Below are 17,540 nucleotides of genomic sequence, written 5' to 3'. Positions count from 1 at the left end.
AAAGCCAACTCACCCCCGGATGGGGGTCCTTCACCAAGCAGCAGGTGTCCGGGCTAACAGCACTGTCTGCCTCAGAGAGGCCTGCATTCAAATCCCAGCTCTACCACTGGCCAGCTGGGTAACCTGAGAAGGTCACCTCACCTTTCTGTGCCTCAGTTTCCTAGTCTATCAAATGGCAGTGAGGCCCACTGCCTTGTGGGAGGGTGGCAGGCACTGAAAGAGATAGTGCCCGGCGCAGAGTAGGTGTTCTCTGAACGTCTGTAGTAACCTTGGCTCTCTGGGTCTTCAGCAAAGTCAGGACCACATCTGTACCTGCATGGCTGTCTCCCAGCCCCCGCCCCTCTCAGAGCTGGGCACACAGGAGGTGCTCAATAAAAATACGTCAACTGACTGACTGTTTAACTGACTGCTCTGCGGCCCCTGAAGCCAGGGCCCATGAGAATCAGGAAATGAAACCTCTCATGAACACACTGGCCGGCTGACCGAGCCGGTTCCTGCCCTCCTGCCTCACCTGGGGGAGACACAGGGTGGGGAAGAAATGCTCCCGAGGGCCCAGGGGAACTGCAGCAGGGATGGCGCCCCCAGAGAGGAGCTGGCAGTCTGGTACCTCCAGGTGGGGAAGCCCCAGAGCCAAGAGCCGGAAGTGCCAGAAGATTTCACCCCGCCTGGCCCTGGGCTCCCCTGCCAGCCCGGCTCCTCAGCCACACACACCCCAGGAGTCATCGTAGAAGGAAGCCCTGTTTAAATACAAACAGCTGTGCGCAAAGGATGGGAGGAAAAAGATGTAGGGGCCAGGGGACGTGTGCCACAAATCCACAGCTCAGGGGCAGTCCGCGGGGACCTGGGGCAGAGTGACGGAAACCCCCAAAGGCTTGGCACTATCTGTGCAGAGGGAGTGGCAGGCACTTGGCAAGGAGGTCTGCACCGAAGTCCTCGGGGTGCGGAGTTTCCCCAGACCCCCCTGGCTGGGCCCAGAGAAGCCCAAGGAGAGTGGGCTCAGGGTCCCAGTGGGTCAATGCCAAAGTCACCCTAACTTCCTCCCTCTACCAGAACATGGCCCACTGCTTCCCCAGCACCCCACCTGGAGCCGGGAATGGCCCGGCCTCTCTGCCAGCCCCTGGGGCCCCTCCTCTCTGTGCTGCCAGCCTGACCCTGGCCATCATGCCTCCTCTAATACCCCCCAACCTGTGCCTCTTCCAATCCTCCAGTGCCCAAGGCACCACCTTCATTCTATCACTCACCACTTCTTCAGCAAACTTTTCTGTGCACCAACTATATGCTAGGCCCACATAGTCCCCCAGGCCCCACCACCTGCCAGACCCAATTAAGAGCCTCTGGACAGTGGGTTCCGGGGATGCAGTTCTCTCTCCACCCACAGGTGGAATCCCCTGCCCTGTTCTGAGTTTGTCTCCAGGCAATGGCTCCTGCATCTGGGCCTGCTGGTTTAGTCTCAGTCAACCTGTCCCCCCACCTTAGCACCAATACCCACCAGCATCAGGCTAATGCCCTGGGCCCAGACTGAGCCCACACAGCTTCCCAACACCCCAAGGAGTCACCCCTCCTCCCAGCACCCACGAGTGCACGCACACACACTAGAAACGTGACCCCTCCCTTAGTGTGTCTTAATGGAAGGTCAGCCAGAGCTATGTCCAGTTCCTAGCTCAGTAACTGTGTGAACTTAACCAAGTCGTTTTATCTCTCTGAGCCTCAGTTTCCTTTTCTGTAAAAATTAGGACGATCCTGATCTCACAGAGTAATTATGAAGATGTAATAATAACAGCTAACGTTTACTGAGCACTTACTATGTGCCAAACATGGTTCTCGAAGCTTTTATCATCCTCATTTCTACAGACAAGGAAACAGGCTCAGGAAGGTTAACTAACTTGCCCGAGGTCACACCATCAATAAACAGAAGAGTCAATAGGCGTCCCCAGGCCACGAGACTCCAGAGCCCACGCTACATGCCACCACCTCGTTTGTAAACTGACACAGAGACCGCACTCGGCATGGAACGTGGCACCTACAAGGTCCCAGCGTGTGACCTCCCCTCCAGCTCCCACAGCCTCGCCCAATAGCTCCTGCCTGGAACGCCGTTGTCATCGGGTGACACGAGGACAGGTGGTTACTGGGCAGGGTCCCGGCTCTGGGGCAGGTGGTGGGGCAGGGGTTGTACCAATCCAGGTCACACCATGGAATTACTGTTTTCCCACCTCAAGCTGCCTGAGGGCAGGGCCTGGGGCTGTTTTGTTTGCTGCTGTATACCTGGTGCCCAGAACAGGACCAGGCACACAGCTGGTGCTCATTATTTGTTCACCCTGACTGAGCCCTTGTGCCGGACACTTTGGGCCGGACACCATTCTAAATGCGTCACAAACATCGTCGCATTAAAGGCATGAGGTGGGTATCATCACCATCTCCATTTTTACAGATGAAGAACCAGAGGCAGGGGCTTCCCTGGTGGCGCAGTGGTTAAGAATCTGCGTGCCAATGCAGGGGACACGGGTTCAAGCCCTGGTCCGGGAAGATCCCACATGCCACAGAGCAACTAAGCCCGTGTGCCACAACTACTGAGCCTGCGCTCTAGAGCTCACGAGCCACAACTACTGAGCCCACGTGCCACAACTACTGAAGTCCATGCACCTAGAGCCCATGCTCCACAAGAGAAGCCACCGCAATGAGAAGCCCGTGCATCACAACGAAGAGCAGCCTCCGCTTGCTGCAACTAGAGAAAGCCCACATGCAGCAACAAAGACCCAACACAGCCAAAAATAAATAAAATAAATAAATGTATTAAAAACAAAAAAACAGTCTCCCCATCTTAAATAAAAGAAAGAAAGAAAGAAACAGAGGCACAGAGGGGGTAAGTGACTTGCCTGATGTCCCATGTAGTGACAGAGCCAGAATTCAAGCCCTGGTAGAGTCTCTGTTAACCACTATGCCGTAACACTGCCTTTTGCAATAAATGTTTGTTGACTGAATGAGTGAATCCACTATGCATGCTCCCTGGACTCTGCGACAGACAGCCAGCCCAGCCCACGGTTCCGCTCCCTCCCAGGCCCAGCGTCCCCCAGGGCTGGGCTGTGACCCACTCCCCAGCCAGCCCAGCCCCCCAACACCAGCGGGCCACACACCTTGCCAAGAAAGTGCTTGCGGTAGATGCGGGCGGTGGGGTTGCATTCCAGCTTCACCTTGGCCGTGGGTGACTGCAGCGGCTCTGTCTCCGGGATGCTGGTGATTTCGTGATTAGTGCCTTCAATCCAGTAGCCCCCAAACTGGGGCAGCAGGATGAGGGGGAAGGGCCCTTCTCGCCCCAGGACCTGAAGGAGGACACAGCTGAGAGCCACCCACACTGCACGCCACTGGGGGCCCCAAGACACCCCCCATTTCAGACCTGGAGCCACTTCTGCCATGGCTAAGGAGTACTAGGGGGCAGCCCAGAGCCTATGTGGGTCCCAGGGATCAAATCCACCTCCTTCAAGGCACTTGCTCCAGCCCTTCTCCTCCCACTGCAGGCACAGACCCAGATGCACAGAGCCCCATGTCCCAGTCTCAAAGGATGGGAGTGTGGGGACAGGTAAAGCTGAGAGCATGACGTTGGCCGAGAGGCTGGCATATTTGGCTCAGAGGCCTAAGGGTTCACATGGGCTCTGAAGTCTTGGGCTTGTAAACTGAGTCTCCAACACCCAGAGCAAGGCCTGTGGTCAGGCTCTTGACAAGGAGGAGGATCCGGCTGTCCAGACTCCCCGAGGGAGTGCCTCCTGGGCTCGGGATGGAGATGGGCTCAGTGGGATCCGGTCGGTTACCTCGTGGACGCTCGGGTAGGGAATGTAGTCCTCCTCCGTCTGCAAAACACAAGCAGGGCAGAGGCCCAGCTGGGGTGGGGTCCTTACCCTTTACTTCCAGCCTCCCCAGAACACCTGCTGTTCAGGCAGCACCCCCGGGCTGGGGTTGCGGATGGGGCTGCTTCCTCATCTCCCCATCCCGTGTGGGCTGACCCCACGAGGCAGGGACTGAGGCAGGCTTAGCTCACTGAGTGCTGGCAGCCTCTTCTGGGTCTCCTGCCTGGGGAAAAGGAGGCTCACTGCATCCCCAGAAGAAACCTCTGGACCAGTGGTTCTCAGTGCATCAGAATGGCCTGGAGGGCTCATTAAACTGATTGCTTTGCCCCACCCTCGGAGTTTCTTGTGCAGTGCGTCTGGGTGGAGCCCAAGAATTTAGATGCCAACGAGCTCCCAGGTGATGCCGATGCTTCTGGTCCAAGGACCACACTCTGAGAAGCCCTGTTCCAGATAAAGCATCAGCCTTGTGCCCATGAACCCCACTTTAACCCTCATGCTTGTAGCCCTGGGTCCACTCCCCTAAGCCCAGCCACTGATATTCTTGGATGACTGGGGTCCCAAATCACCAACCATGGTACCGTGTACCTACCTGGAGGGGCTCTGCAGCTCCCACCCCAAGAAAATCCTGAGTCTAAAGAGCCTCCTCACGCCCCCTTTGGTCCCCAGCTTCCTGTTAGTCTCTTCATGAAGGCTGGGGGGTAACGAGGCTACCCCTCCCCATCTCTCCATCTCTCCCCCTCCCCCTCAGCCGTCCCAGGCAGGAGCTACATGGAGAGGGGGAGCGTAAGCCTCCTGGGTCCTGGGTACGAGTCTTTCTGCCACTGCTGATCACAAGTGGCTTCAAGGAAAACCTTTTACGGCAGGCTATCGTGAGGGATGGGGCTTCGATTTTGCGATGGGGAAGCCTGGAGAGGCAGGGTGAGTTTACGGTGGTGCAGATGGGGTGAGGAGGAGCTGGAATGAAGGCCTACAGGCAGGGAGGGGTTCTCCACACCTTAGCCTCCTCGAGGGGAGGGGCTGGGTATACCCTGCTTCCCCCTTGGCCCCAGCACCAGCCCGCAGTAAGGCTACTTCACGAAAGGGGGGCGCAGATTCTCCTGGGCTGGCTGCTCGGCTGGGGCAGCACTTCCCCCACCCCTAGAGAGGGAGTCTGCCTCCCCCTTCCCGTCCCCTCCCATCCCCAAGCCCTTTGGAGAGCACTGCTCAGGAAGCCAAAGGCCCCCAGAAGGGTGGAATGGTTCCAGATTCAGACCTACTTTGAGGGGTGGTGGGAAGGAGCATCGCTGTTCATCCATCCTGCTTCCCTGCAAAGAGAAGGCAGCACATCCCGTCACCCCCTTCCCCTGCTGCTGGAAGCAGCACCCCTTCCAGGTAGACGGTGCTGTGGAGGTGCTCCCAGGGCAGGGCGCTGGCTGCCGGGTTACTCAGGCCTCTGCCGGGCTGGCCCTCCTGGAGGGAACGGGGGCTGCGGGAGGCTGGCAGCAGCAGGGAGGGCTCGGGGCTCTGGTCACTGCTGGGAGTGGGGGCAGGGCCAGCGTGCACGCTTGTGTGTGAGCTGGGGAGGGAGGCCGCTGCATCCACACAGATACGTGTTGTTGAGAGCGAGAGGGAGAGGGAAAGGAAGAGGGAGGGGGGGAGAGAGAGGGGGAGAGAGAGGAGGGGGAGAGGTGGAGATGGAAAGACTAAGAGAGGCAGGGAAACAGGAAGATGGCAGGAGACGGGGTTTGGAGGGTGACCCGATATCAGGAAAGCTCCTGAGGTTGGTTCAAGTCCCCCGGCCGCCTCCCAACACATACCCAAGCGAAAAACACAGACGAGGGCCTGGAAGACCAGGGCTGGGGAGTGGAGGATGGCCAGGGGTCAGGCAGAGGGGGCGGGGGCTGCCCGGTTCCTTAACACCTCCCCGGACCTGCAGCCCAGCCTCTGGTTGCCCTGTGCCCTGGCATCTGTCCCTCCCCCCATTCCACACAGGGTCCTGCAGAGCCTGTGATGCCTCTTGGGAGATGGGGGATGGTATGTGTATGCGGGGTGGGTTGAGGCACTGACCCCAGCAACCTACACAGGGATGGGAGCTGGAGAGACGCAAGTGGGGCCTGCGCCCTGGGTCAGTCAGGCAGTTGGGCACTATCAGTCCCCATCCCCAGACAAAGGGCTCTGGACAGCACACTGCCAACATCTCCTCCTGGCACGGTCTGCGAGAGCTCCCGGCCCGTCCTCAGAGAGATGTAGGGCTGCAGACACAGCAAGGGCCCCCCGCCCCCAGTCCAGGCCCCTCTGTGGCTCCCCAGAACGGGCTCCAGAGCCCACCTCACCTGCATCTTTTCAATCATCTCAAACAGATCTGTGTTCTGCAACAGAGATGGAGAGAGCAGGTCAGCACCGGGGTAGCCCAGCTGATCCTGCAAGTCTCCAAGGAGTCTCCACCTGCCCCAGCCCTCCTGGTGCCCCAACGCTGACCAAACACCGTGGACCTGTCCAAGCAGCAAGAGGGAGTGGAAGGGACCAAATACCGTGGACCTGTCCAAGCAGCAAGAGGGAGTGGAAGGGACATCATAGGATGGGGCTCTGTGCCACTGACTGGCAGAGTTTGACCAACTGCCCGCAGAAGTCTGCCCAGAGTCCAGCACCCTCCCCAGGCAGCCCACCCCACTCAGTCCCCTTCCCCAAAGGAGGAGGCTGCTGCCTCAGACAAAGAAGGTCTTGACCTTTGGGGAGAGACACACCTCCCCCATGTCACTGCAAGCCTGGCAGTGCCCGGTTCGGCCCACGGACCCCTCAGAAGAGCCCCAGCTCCCAACTCCAGAGACGAGCCCAGCTGGGATCCTCAGGAGAGTCTGTGGTTCCACTCACCTCTGGAAGGAGGGCCCCATCCTCCCCCCCAAGCAGTGTGGGCTGGGCGTCTGTTGGGGGAGAGAATGCTGGGATGTCCCATTGGCCCAATACCTGTGTCTGAGTCCACACATTCCCCCTCCTCGCTCCTCCCTCCTCACACTCCAGCCAGCCTCTCCTGAGGCTAGCCAGGGCACACACAGGGTTAATCCGGGCATCTGCCAGCTGTGCTTGGCAGCTTCAGCCTCTCCAGCGCCAACTCCCTACGAGCCTTCCTGGAAGGCGGCATCCTTGCCGGCTGGCGGAGCTGGGGGCTGGGCCTGGGAAGCCCCCAGAGTCTCTAGGAGAGCGCCCCTCCCCCAGCACCTCCAAGTCCTCAATTCAGTCGGCTCCTGCTGTCCAGTGGGGGCACTGCCTGAGCTCACACACACATGTGCTATGGGGTTGTACACCAGGAAACACACACTCCCTCTCTCTCTCTTTCTCTCTTGCTCAAACACACACAGGCCTGCACACCAATATTTAAACACAGTCTCACTGTACCAAAGAAAGCAAACACACAGAAACCCACACGCACAAACCCACCAGGTCTGTGCACATCAATTCTTACAGCTACACGCTAACATACAAATACACGTGTCAGTGTCCTACGTCACACAACAGCACATTCCCTCACACACTTACAGGTCTATGTCGCGTAAGAGCCGCACACACAAATGCAAACCCACCCCTATGCAGATCTGCGCAGCTGCACCAGTAATTGCACACGAAGCTACACGAACGCCACAAAACTACTCTCACATCCACGTGCCGAGAGACAGAATAACATGCACTCGCAGACACAGGCAGGTGTGTTCATGGAAACTGAGCCACAGAGCCCCACTGCCATGCACAAGTTCACCCTTCCCCATCAGTCACACTTCCTGTATAACAGACATGACAGACTTGATCCCATAACATTAAATGAGTTTTGAGAAAAAGAAAAAGCATGCAGCAACTATGGAAGTGGTTAATCGCCAAGGATGAGGGGCATTGGTCTGAACCACACACACACACACACACACACACTACATGGAGCTGTCTGTTAAAGATCACAAGACACAGACACCCCATGTGCACACTGTGAGGCCTGTCCACAGAGGCAAAACCCACCCTGTAAAATGCACGACAGGAGTCCACAGGAGATGGTGACCCATGGCCCCTGTGGCCACACCCAACACTTCTGAGCTTGGAAGACAATTCCACAGGCAATTAGAGCAGAGACCATAGACACACATCTGCAGTCCAGGTAGACAAACACGCCTGTCAGCCAACACCTTGCACAGCAGCAACATCAGCATCTGTGCCTGGGTGAGCCACATAACCTCAGCCCAGCACAGTCCCAGCACCAGTGACACAGGTGCACTGATGTCCCCCAGAATACCCCACTCAGGGTAACGTGGCCTTACATGGCCAGAAACAACGCACTGGGAGTCACAGCCACATAAACACTGACACATGGTACTGTCACCCAGAGCGCACACACAGCAACAAGTGATACCCACAGATACAGCCTCACTAGTGCATCAGACGCTCTGACACATGGAAGGCTGTGAGTGAAGTGCCCCGGGGCACCAAGCAAAGTTACACTGTGACATTCAGACCCTTCCTAAAGGGGGAAGGGGATGGATGAAGTGGTCCCAAGGCTAGCGCCCACACACACACATCCACACACACGCACGCACACATCCACACACACACAGAGTGCCCCCGCAGCCCAGAGCCACAGTGCAACCACGAGCACTCTGTTCCGTAGGCAGCTGCAGAAAGAGCTCAAGGCCTGGGACCCCAGGGCAGGGGTGTGCCCTGTGGCCTCGATGGCCGTGTGTCAGCCCAGAAGCTAACACACCCTCCATGACGGAGCCTCGCACACCCGCCCTGACTGGGGCAGAGCCTGCCGGGCTCCGAAGAAGTTGGGCTGATCCGTCTCCCGCAGACCCCCTCGGCCAGGCCGCCTTCGCCCTGGTCCTCACCTGCCAGCCGGCCCCAGAGGGCAGTGATCCCCTCCGAGGACGGCCCGGGGGCTCCAGGGGCCGCGGCTGCGCCATCCTGAGCTCGGCCCGGCCCCGGCCCCCACCCCGGCAGCGCTTCAGCTGACCCAGCCGGCTCCGGCCCGCGCGAGCCCCGGCCCGGGCCCCGCAGCGCCGAGCTCCGCGCTCCCGGCTTCGGGCTCCCGCGGCGCGCTGCCTGCGCTGGGCTCGCCGGGCTGCCGGGCCCTGAGGGGGCGGGGCGCCAGGTACGGGCAGCGCGGGGACCGGGGCGGGGCTTCGGGGATCCGGGGCGGGGACACAGGAGGCCCCGCCCCGGACACTGCGCCTGCGCGCTCTTGCTAGCGCGTTGGGAGCTTTCGGCGCGGGCCCTTGGGCCCCGAGGCTCTTCAGCGCACCCATAGCGTGCGTCCTCTACCTTCCCAAACTCTGGGTACCACGCCTTAGGGCCTCAGGGATGGGCTTCTTGGGCTGGGCTTTGAAGTCGGGGAGGAAGTGGCGGGGGTTGGGGGCGGTTACCTTGGAGACAGAGGGCTTTTCTTGAGCATCTACTTAATGTTGGACCCTTTGCAAGTCTTAGCCTCGCCCCACAACTCAAGAGGTACGAGTGTCATCCCCATTTTACAGAAGAGAAAACTGATTCCAAGAGATAAAATATCATGCTGAAGATCACACAGCTTGGAAAAGGCAGAACTAGGAATCCAGGGAAAGGCTTGGAGCTCTCTCCCCTCCCACCTCCTCACCTCCACCCCCCTCTAATGCCTGCCAGTGGCTGACCTGTACCCTCCCTTCCCCAGGCCCCATGCCCATACCTGTCCCTAACTGCCCCTGATCCTGGGAGAGGGAGGGAACAGGGCCTGCCAAGGACCCACACATGGAGAAGACTTAAGCATATGTAGGTTCTAGCTCTGGCCTTGCTACAACTTGCTGAGTAGACCTGAGTGAGTCCCTGCCACCTCTGTAGGCCTCAGGTTCCCCATCTGTAAAATATAAGGCCTCTGAAAGCCCTTCCAGCTGATCCTGCACTGTGTCTGCCACTGTACAGTAGGGGGCAGGGCCTCAGCATCCCCTCCCCAGACAGATGCTGGGAAAGCAGCAATTGCTTCCTGAGCTGTGGCCAAGTCAACACCAGCTGCTGCAGACCCTGCGGGGCAGGGCTGCCCACCAGCTCAGTGCCCAACCTCTCTTCAGCTTCCTGAAGGAGCTGTTGGCAGCTACCCACCACTCTCCATCTCCAGGGCCAAGGCCTCCTGGAAGGAACGCACAGCACCTTCCTTTCCCCCAGACCTGGCCCTAGGTCAAGCTGGAGCCCAGGAAGCCGGTGGGAACTCTGGAGATGTGTATTCCAGACACAGTGTAGCTTTGTTTTTAATAATTAACAGCAGCAAATATTGATTCGCGCAGGCACTTCCAGGCCTGAGCGCTTCCGGGCACCCATCGAAATGCAGCCAGAGAAACATTCATTCCCACACTGGGAGGAGGCAAGAGCTGCTCGCATCACCGGAGACATCTGTGTGCCAGGAGTGGAGGGTGTGCACATGTGTGCGTGCAGCTGTGTAGATGTGTGTGACTGAGATCAGATGGGGACATCCTGGGTGTGCATATTTGTGTGTTTGTACATGTGTATCTGTATATACATGCATGCGTACATGTGCGAGTCTCTGAATACATCTGCAGACATGTGAATGCACCCATGTATGTAGGTGTGGGTAGGCTGTGTATGTACATGTGTGCAGATTTCTAAATCCTCAAGCAGAAAAAATCCTACAGCAGGGCAGGGTAGGAGGGTCTTGGATAGCTCAGTGTCTATACAAATGCGGCTTCCCAGTGAGAGGGGGATGTCCTTTCTGGGTGTTCTGTCCTGCCCTGGGAACGTAATGATGCTGATAATAGTTCAGCTTCCTAATTTGAACTTTCCAAAATTACTTTCACAGTCATCCCCCAACTGCAAGCTGGCAAGGTGGGTAGAAGAGAAACTGCCACCTCTATATCACAGATCGAAACTGAGGCCCACAGAGGGGCAGGGATTTGCCCACTGGCACGGGGAGGTCAACTGCCCCTCACACGGGCTCCACCATCAACATTATAAACGTGTGCAGAGCTGGGGGAGGGGGAGTGGAGAATGTGTCACAGACCTGGGACCCCTCAGCCCCACCACTGGTTTGCTGGGGACCCTGTCTCTCTGGGCCCTGGTTTCCTTTGCTGTCAAAGGAGTACGATGTACAGACTGTGTCTTGATTCTGGGGTGGAGGCGGGCTGTTGGGATGGGGCAGTTTGGAGCCCGCAGCCGCCTGGGCTGTATTGGCACAAATGGAGGCTTCTAGCCAAACTGGGCAGAGGGGAGGTAGCTCAGAGCTAATCGGAGAAGGCCAGCCCCAGGCTGGCCAAGCAGGCAGGACTCAGGGAGATGGGCTCTTCTAACCCTCATTTTTCCAGCAGGAACACTGAGGCCCAGGAAGGGGAAGTGAACCCAGGCCTCCTACTGGATGCTTACGGGGGGAGGGACTGGGAGACTCACTTCTGAGCCCAGCTGCCATGGAGTCGCTCCCTACCTGCCAGGTCCCAGGATCCACATGGCCCAGTCTTGGGCTGTCGCCCAGGCACAGACAACAGGAGAGGATCTCAAGAACCCCTTGATACGATCCCTAGGACCCGCTGCACTTGGACCCCCTTGGAGGTGGTGATCCAAAAGTACACCATTCCTTGGACATGTGCCCTCCTGGCCTAGAAGAAGTATATGGCCCTTGTTCCAGGTCAGAGCACTGGGAAAGGAGCTTGGCAGATCCTGCCTCTGCTATTTCCCGGCTGTGTGACCTTGGGAAAACCACTTCCCCTCTCTGAGCATCTGGATCCTCATCTGGAGAATGCCTACCACCAAGGTTTGATGGAAGGACCAAGAGGCATGATATCTGTGGACGTGCTTTAGAAACTGAAAAGTGTACTATGAAAGTGACAGCTTATTACCCTCTGCATTAGAGATGCCACCAGACTAGGCACTCTGGTCAGATAACATGAGTTCTGGTCCTAGACCCATCACGTCCTACCTGTGTGTCTTTGAGCAAGTAACCTAACCTCTCTGAGCCTCGATTTCTCATCTGCAAAATGGGACTAATAAGAGTACTAATGTAAGTACATAGTAGTTAGAGTTTGAGAATGAAATGAGATACTGCACGTAAAGCATTAAGTACCCACCTGGCACATAGGAAATCTCAATAAATGCTAGTGGTTATTACTGGTATTTGACACCCTGTATAAGTTGTTTAGTTATTTATCTCCTAACTGGACTATGGCTCCCTGAGGGCAGGGTCTGTGTCAAATTGATTTCTGGCAACTCAGTGCCCAACACAAAGTTGACACAGATCAGGTGCCGGGCAAACATTTGATTTTGATGATAACAACACGAATAGCCTCATTTATAGGGCGCTTACTCTGTGCCAGACATTGTGCACAGAGTGTTTTATCATCACTTTTCACACTTCACCCCACTTCAGAGGGCGACCTCTCACAGTAGCCTGTGAAGTGGGGTATTATCATTATACCTGATTTACAGATGAGGAAACTGATGGTGATGTTGCTAACGAATATAAGGAAGAATAGCTGTTTGGCCAGTTTATTCCCAGTTGTTTTGCCCCCAACAGTGCTACAGACCCTGGTTCAACTTCTGAGACTGTACCAGGCCCACCCAGGGGCGAGGAGTTGTATACCCTTGGGGGTGGGGCTAAACCCCAAGCAGCATCTACCCAAACATTTTACTTCTGCACAGCAGTCATTCCTAGGTATCTCTTGGCCCTGGGTCGGGGCGGGGGGGTCTCCAGACCAGGGGCCGTGGGGAGATGGGCACTTACCTTAGGGTGGAGTGAAGCAGTCTGGGAGGGAGCTAAGTCCACTCGTGGCAGGTCTAGTGCCTGAGGGAAGCGCTGGTTCTGCCCATCACTCCTCCTGGAAGAGAAAAAGAGTCTGAGGTCAGGGAGGGCCCCAAGTTGGGAGATTTGTGAACTTTGGGAGGGAGAGTCACTCTCAGAGTTGGGGGACATTAAGGGGGACAGATTTCACAGAGGAGGGGGTCCTGGGTTCCCCAGGAGGCAGGAGAGGAAGGGCTTCCTGAGCAGGGCTGCCAAACAGGCTCTCCTTCCCCAGGGATCACAGCTGTAGACAGGGTCTCACTTCCAGCTCTCCATTAGGCCTCCCTAACCCATACTCCAGCCAAGAGGATGTCCACAGCCCATTCTGAAGATGGGCAGACTGAGGCAGGGGCGCAGTGAGGGTTGCTGTAGAGGGCTGAGCCCTGACTTCTGGACTAAGCAAGGTAGCCCAGCCTCTATGCACCTCTCCCTGAGCCTTTAGGGACAGAGTAGCCTTAAGGCTGAGAGGCCCCCTGGGCCACTGCTATTATTAATGACAATAACAATAACGGACATTCATTGGGCCGACTATGTGCCAGGTCCCGTGCCAAGCCCCTCCTTCCAGGCCTGAGGGCACAGACTCATCACCACACTGGCATTCCCACTTTACAGATGAGGACGCAGAGGCACGCAGAGGTCACACAGCGGGTCAGCAGCAGAGCAGCATCTGAGTGGCGCTTGACTGACACCAAGCCCAGGCTCTTTGCCCACACCCACGGCCTTCCCTGAGGAAAGGAAGCAGGTCTGGGGAGGGTGAAGTCAGCTCCTATTACCCTAGAAAGCCTGCCGAGGAGGCTCATTCTGGGGCCAGGGAGAGGAAGTGCCCAGTGGTTCCTGGGACCCAGGTGGCCCAGGGCTGGGCAAGCAGTCCTGGCTTCCACCCACCACCTAGGGCCACCCTGACGTGGCTGCACCCCCGCCCCAGTCCCTCGAAGGCTGGTCCTGAGAGGGTGAGTCATTCAGGCCACGGCCAGCTTGAGTCAGGCGGAGCTGGGACTGCCACACCCCAAGAGGGGAAGGGCCTGTGGGAACCTGGCCCAGGAAGGAGACGCTGAGGAAGCTCTGAGCCCCCTTGCTGGCTCCCCTGGGCCCAGCTACTCAGGGAGAAACAGCTCAGAGGAACTGTCCATAGCCCTGCCGCAGGCACCAGCTGCCTCTCCACCTCCCAGGGGGGCCAGCACCTTAAAAGGGGGTCCTGAACTGGGGAGTGCTTGACCCAGAGGATAGACATGGTGGCAGTGACATTTCAGGCCTGTGGCATCGTTGTAGGGGAGATATTCCCAGGCACTTACCTGTTGTGTGACCTTAAATCAGTGACACAGCCCTCTCAGCCTCAGTTTCCAGAAAAAATTCATCATAGAGCCTGGGCAGCTAGGCTATTCACTCAATGAATTCTCTGGTATTCATGCATTCATGGTAAACTCTGAATCCCCATGGTAGGGTCTCATTAAGTATTTGTTAAATGGATGAGTGAGTGCATGAATGAATGTTGGCAGTGGGAAGGCATTAAAGGTCTGTGAGCAAAACAATGGCCTAAACACAGGTTTCTGTAGATTACAAGGTACAGTGACACGGGGAGAGACTGGGGAAGGGAGAGTGGAGAGAGGCCCATAGAAATGGTCCGGGCAAATTCCACTGAGGCTGCCATGGGGACCCTTGAGACCGACTATGTGCCTGGCACTGTGTCAGGCATATTACACCTTCACTACTGTGCTGGGAGGCTGGCATTATTCATCCCCTTTTTCACAGATGGAGAAACTAAAGCTCAGAGAGATGAAGCCACTTCCCCTAGCAAGTGGGTGACAGAGTCAGAATTTAAAGCCAAGCCCTTGACACAGCCAGGTCAGCATGGAGAGCGGAGATTGTCCAAAGGCCAGGAAGCCCTGGAGTTGAAGCCCAGGTGAAGCTGGGTCCCCTTGATGGCAGCGATCACTGTCTCGGTGGCCCTGGCTGCCGAGTGGAGGTTTTTGCCCATGATTGAGCTATTCGGGTGCTGTCCTTCTGTCTGTCCCTTCTCATACCCCAAGGCTCAGGCTGTGGCCACTGCAGGTCAGCCTGGCAGCAGCTCCCCAACACGCTCCCCTTCCAGAACCCGTCTCCGTTTCCCTGTGTCCAGGTGCCCCCTCATGCACGACTGCTCACGTTGGCACAGGACTCGGTAGGTCTCTCAAGACAAGGGGGCTCTTGCTTCTGCTGGAGTGCTGCCCAAGGCCCTCAGCTCTCCAGTTCCTGGCTGTCCAGAGTCTGCCCCTCACAGGCAACCCCTCCACCTCAAAGGTCATTGCTGAGGCCCTAAGGGGCAGGGGAAGCGAGGGGCTCCAGGATGAGAATAGCGCAGAAATCGGAGGCCCTGGGTCCTGCCTGCCCCAATCCATCCCAGCTCTGCAGGGATAGAAGGACAATAATGACAAAAGCCACAGCCTCCCTGTGCCTTCCATGAGTTTTCTTAATCCTCACAGCGCCCCAGTGAGGCAGGTGCTCAAAATCTACCTGCTTTACACATGAGGAAACTGAGGCTCAGAAAGGTATGTTAACTTGCCCAAGGGCGCACAGTTAACGAGGCAGAGCAGGCATTTGAACCCAGGTTTGTCACTCCAGAGCCAAAGATCTGAACTTCAGAGCATGGGCAGCCAGCCCTGTGGACCCAGCACGTCACATCAGGGACGTAATAATAACAGTAACTGGGCTTCCCTGGTGGCACAGTGGTTGAGAGTCCGCCTGCCGATGCAGACCGGGTTCGTGTCCCGGTCCAGGAAGATCCCACATGCCACGAAGCGGCTGGGCCTGTGAGCATGGCCGCTGAGCCTGCGCGTCCGAAGCCTGTGCTCCGCAACGGGAGAGGCCACAACAGTGAGAGGCCCGCGTACCGCAAAAAAAAATAATAATAATAATAACAGTAACAACAGCAAGGGCAGCCAAGCCTGATGCAGGACGTACCGCATGCAGACCCTGAGCGAATGGCTTCACTTGTATTACCTCATTTAATTCTGTTTCAGAGGAGGGAACTAAGACACAGAGGTTAAGCAACGTGTCCAAGGTCACGCTGATAGTGAAATACAGAGGCTTTGAACCTCCAGCCGTTGGATCTAGACGCTGCCCTAATGTTACACTATTATCTCTTATAAAATAGTAGCTGCTCAATCAGGGCTTCTGAAGAAATGAATAAACTCAGGTTCTTGCCTCCCTCCCTCCCCCCTCCCCTCCTGATGCCTCCTCTTCCTCGTCTTAGCCTTCCTCACCTCTCACACACCTCTCCCCCACCTTTCTAGCCCACCATGCACTCTCCTCTGCCTCTGGTCTCCGCAGACCTCCCCCTATTTGGTTATTTTCCTCCCTCTCATGAACTTGAATCTCTCTTTCTCTCCTATCCCACCCTTGTCTCCTCCCGACCTCCGTCCTTCCGTTCACACGGGGGCCTCCCAAGTCTCTGCCCGCTCCCCATTTCTCTGGAAACCTTCCTGACCCTAGGGCCTGGCTCAGCTTAAAATGCTTTGCCTTCTTCCTGCACACGCAGCAGCTGGGACATGGGGAACTCTCCCCACTTTTCCGTTCCCCTGGCCAGGACTGTAGTCATATCTGCACGGCACTCTACAGTTTACATAGACATTGTCTCATTCAATCACCATGGCAGTTTTGTGAGCTTGGATTATTATCAGCCTTTTTCCGGATAAGAAAACTGAGGCTGAGAGAGGTTAAGTGACAAGCCCAAGGTCACTCCAGGGAAAGGGCAGTGCCGGGGTTTCACTCTAGCCCAGGGTTCTTCTACTACATGCATCACAGCCACTCTCAACCCAGCCCCCGGTGGCCTCCCCATCACAGCCCCAGGTTCCTGCCGCCACCGCCAAGCATCTTCTCTAGGTCCAGCTCCAATGCTGCCCTGTCTGGCCTGGACACCTGCCTGTAGGTACAGGACACCTGGACACAGGAATAGGCGGCAGCCAGAAAGGAGGTGACTTGCCCAAGGTCACACAGAAAGCCAGAGCCCACCTGGAGTCTGGGCCAGCCACATTCCAGGGTCACCTTCCGGCCCTGCAGGTGTGTGGCCACCAGCCATCTGGCCCTAGCTCCCCTCCCTCTCGGAGTGCCCATCTCTTCCAGGGAAAGGGTGCGGCGGGGTGTGTGGGGAGGGACCCAGTGGCCCAGCTCCTGAGTGGGATGGGCCAGGCCGGAAGCTGCTGCAGACAGCTCCCGGTAACTTGGCAACTGTCGCTGCACCTCCTCCCCCTCCCTTATCTCCATGTTGAGGTAACAGTAATAATTGCAGTGTCGTGAGTGCAGCTTTCTCTACTTTTCAAAAGCCCTCTTTATCTGCTCACTCCTGGAAGTCTCACCGGAACTGGAGTGGGAGATCCTCCATTCCCAGAAGGGTAAACTGAGGCTCAGAGAGGTTAAACAACCAACTTGAAGTTACCCAGCAAGGCGGGAGCAGATTAGGAACTAGAACCAGGCCACCACCGGTCCAGGGCCACAGATGCTGCGCTGGGGTGGGGGGCCTCTCAGGGGGGTGTCCACACTCTGCAAAACTGCAGGTCAGACCCAGGTGTGATTGGGGAGAAAGGGAAGACGGAGGACAGGTGACCAGATGCCTCCCTGGGTTGCTTCCCACCTGTTAACCAGCTGGAGAGTTGGTGGGAGGGTCCTGTCTTTTATCTGCAAAATGAGAGACAATGTACCCACCTCCTAAGCCACGGATTAGAGTAAGCAAGTAAGCCCAGTAGAAGTGTTTGCCATTATTATTATTATTATTAGCCGCTCTCCCAGAGAACCCACCCTTTCAGGGCACCAGAGGGGTGGCTGAGCTTTCCTGTGAGTAGGACTTGGCCCTTTGGCCATTCCGAGAGAGCTGCCCTGAACGGAGGCCCCCAGGTGGGTCTGACCCCTGCTGAGTCTCCCAGCCTCATCCCCCGCCCCCACCCGCTGCTTCCTGCCCTAACCTGGCTGGG

General features: G+C 57.1%; 1 protein-coding gene across 9 annotated transcripts in view; it reads right to left on the bottom strand.

Moving 5' to 3' along the window:
• Nucleotides 1-17,540, bottom strand: part of RAP1GAP (RAP1 GTPase activating protein) — a 50,464-nt gene that overhangs the window by 16,065 nt on the left and 16,859 nt on the right. For 4 of the 9 annotated variants that reach the window (XM_049712235.1, XM_049712238.1, XM_049712241.1 and 1 more), the window contains exons 1-5: nucleotides 8,681-8,937; nucleotides 6,152-6,187; nucleotides 5,096-5,143; nucleotides 3,804-3,842; nucleotides 3,132-3,317 (exon numbers count right to left, since the gene is read on the bottom strand). In XM_049712235.1, the coding sequence (XP_049568192.1) occupies nucleotides 3,132-3,317; nucleotides 3,804-3,842; nucleotides 5,096-5,143; nucleotides 6,152-6,187; nucleotides 8,681-8,755 (384 nt within the window). In that variant the 5' untranslated portion in view covers nucleotides 8,756-8,937. Of the gene's footprint in view, nucleotides 1-3,131; nucleotides 3,318-3,803; nucleotides 3,843-5,095; nucleotides 5,144-6,151; nucleotides 6,188-8,680; nucleotides 8,940-12,540; nucleotides 12,635-17,540 lie in introns of those variants that run through there. The other 5 variants (XR_007478387.1, XM_033433197.2, XR_007478389.1 and 2 more) reach the window with 4 other exon arrangements.

The sequence above is a fragment of the Orcinus orca genome, chromosome 1 (genome assembly GCF_937001465.1).
Source record: "Orcinus orca chromosome 1, mOrcOrc1.1, whole genome shotgun sequence".
In the NCBI taxonomy this organism is placed as follows: domain Eukaryota; kingdom Metazoa; phylum Chordata; class Mammalia; order Artiodactyla; family Delphinidae; genus Orcinus; species Orcinus orca.
The sequence above is the reverse complement of the archived record's forward strand: the minus strand, read 5'-3'. Positions and strand labels throughout refer to the sequence as shown.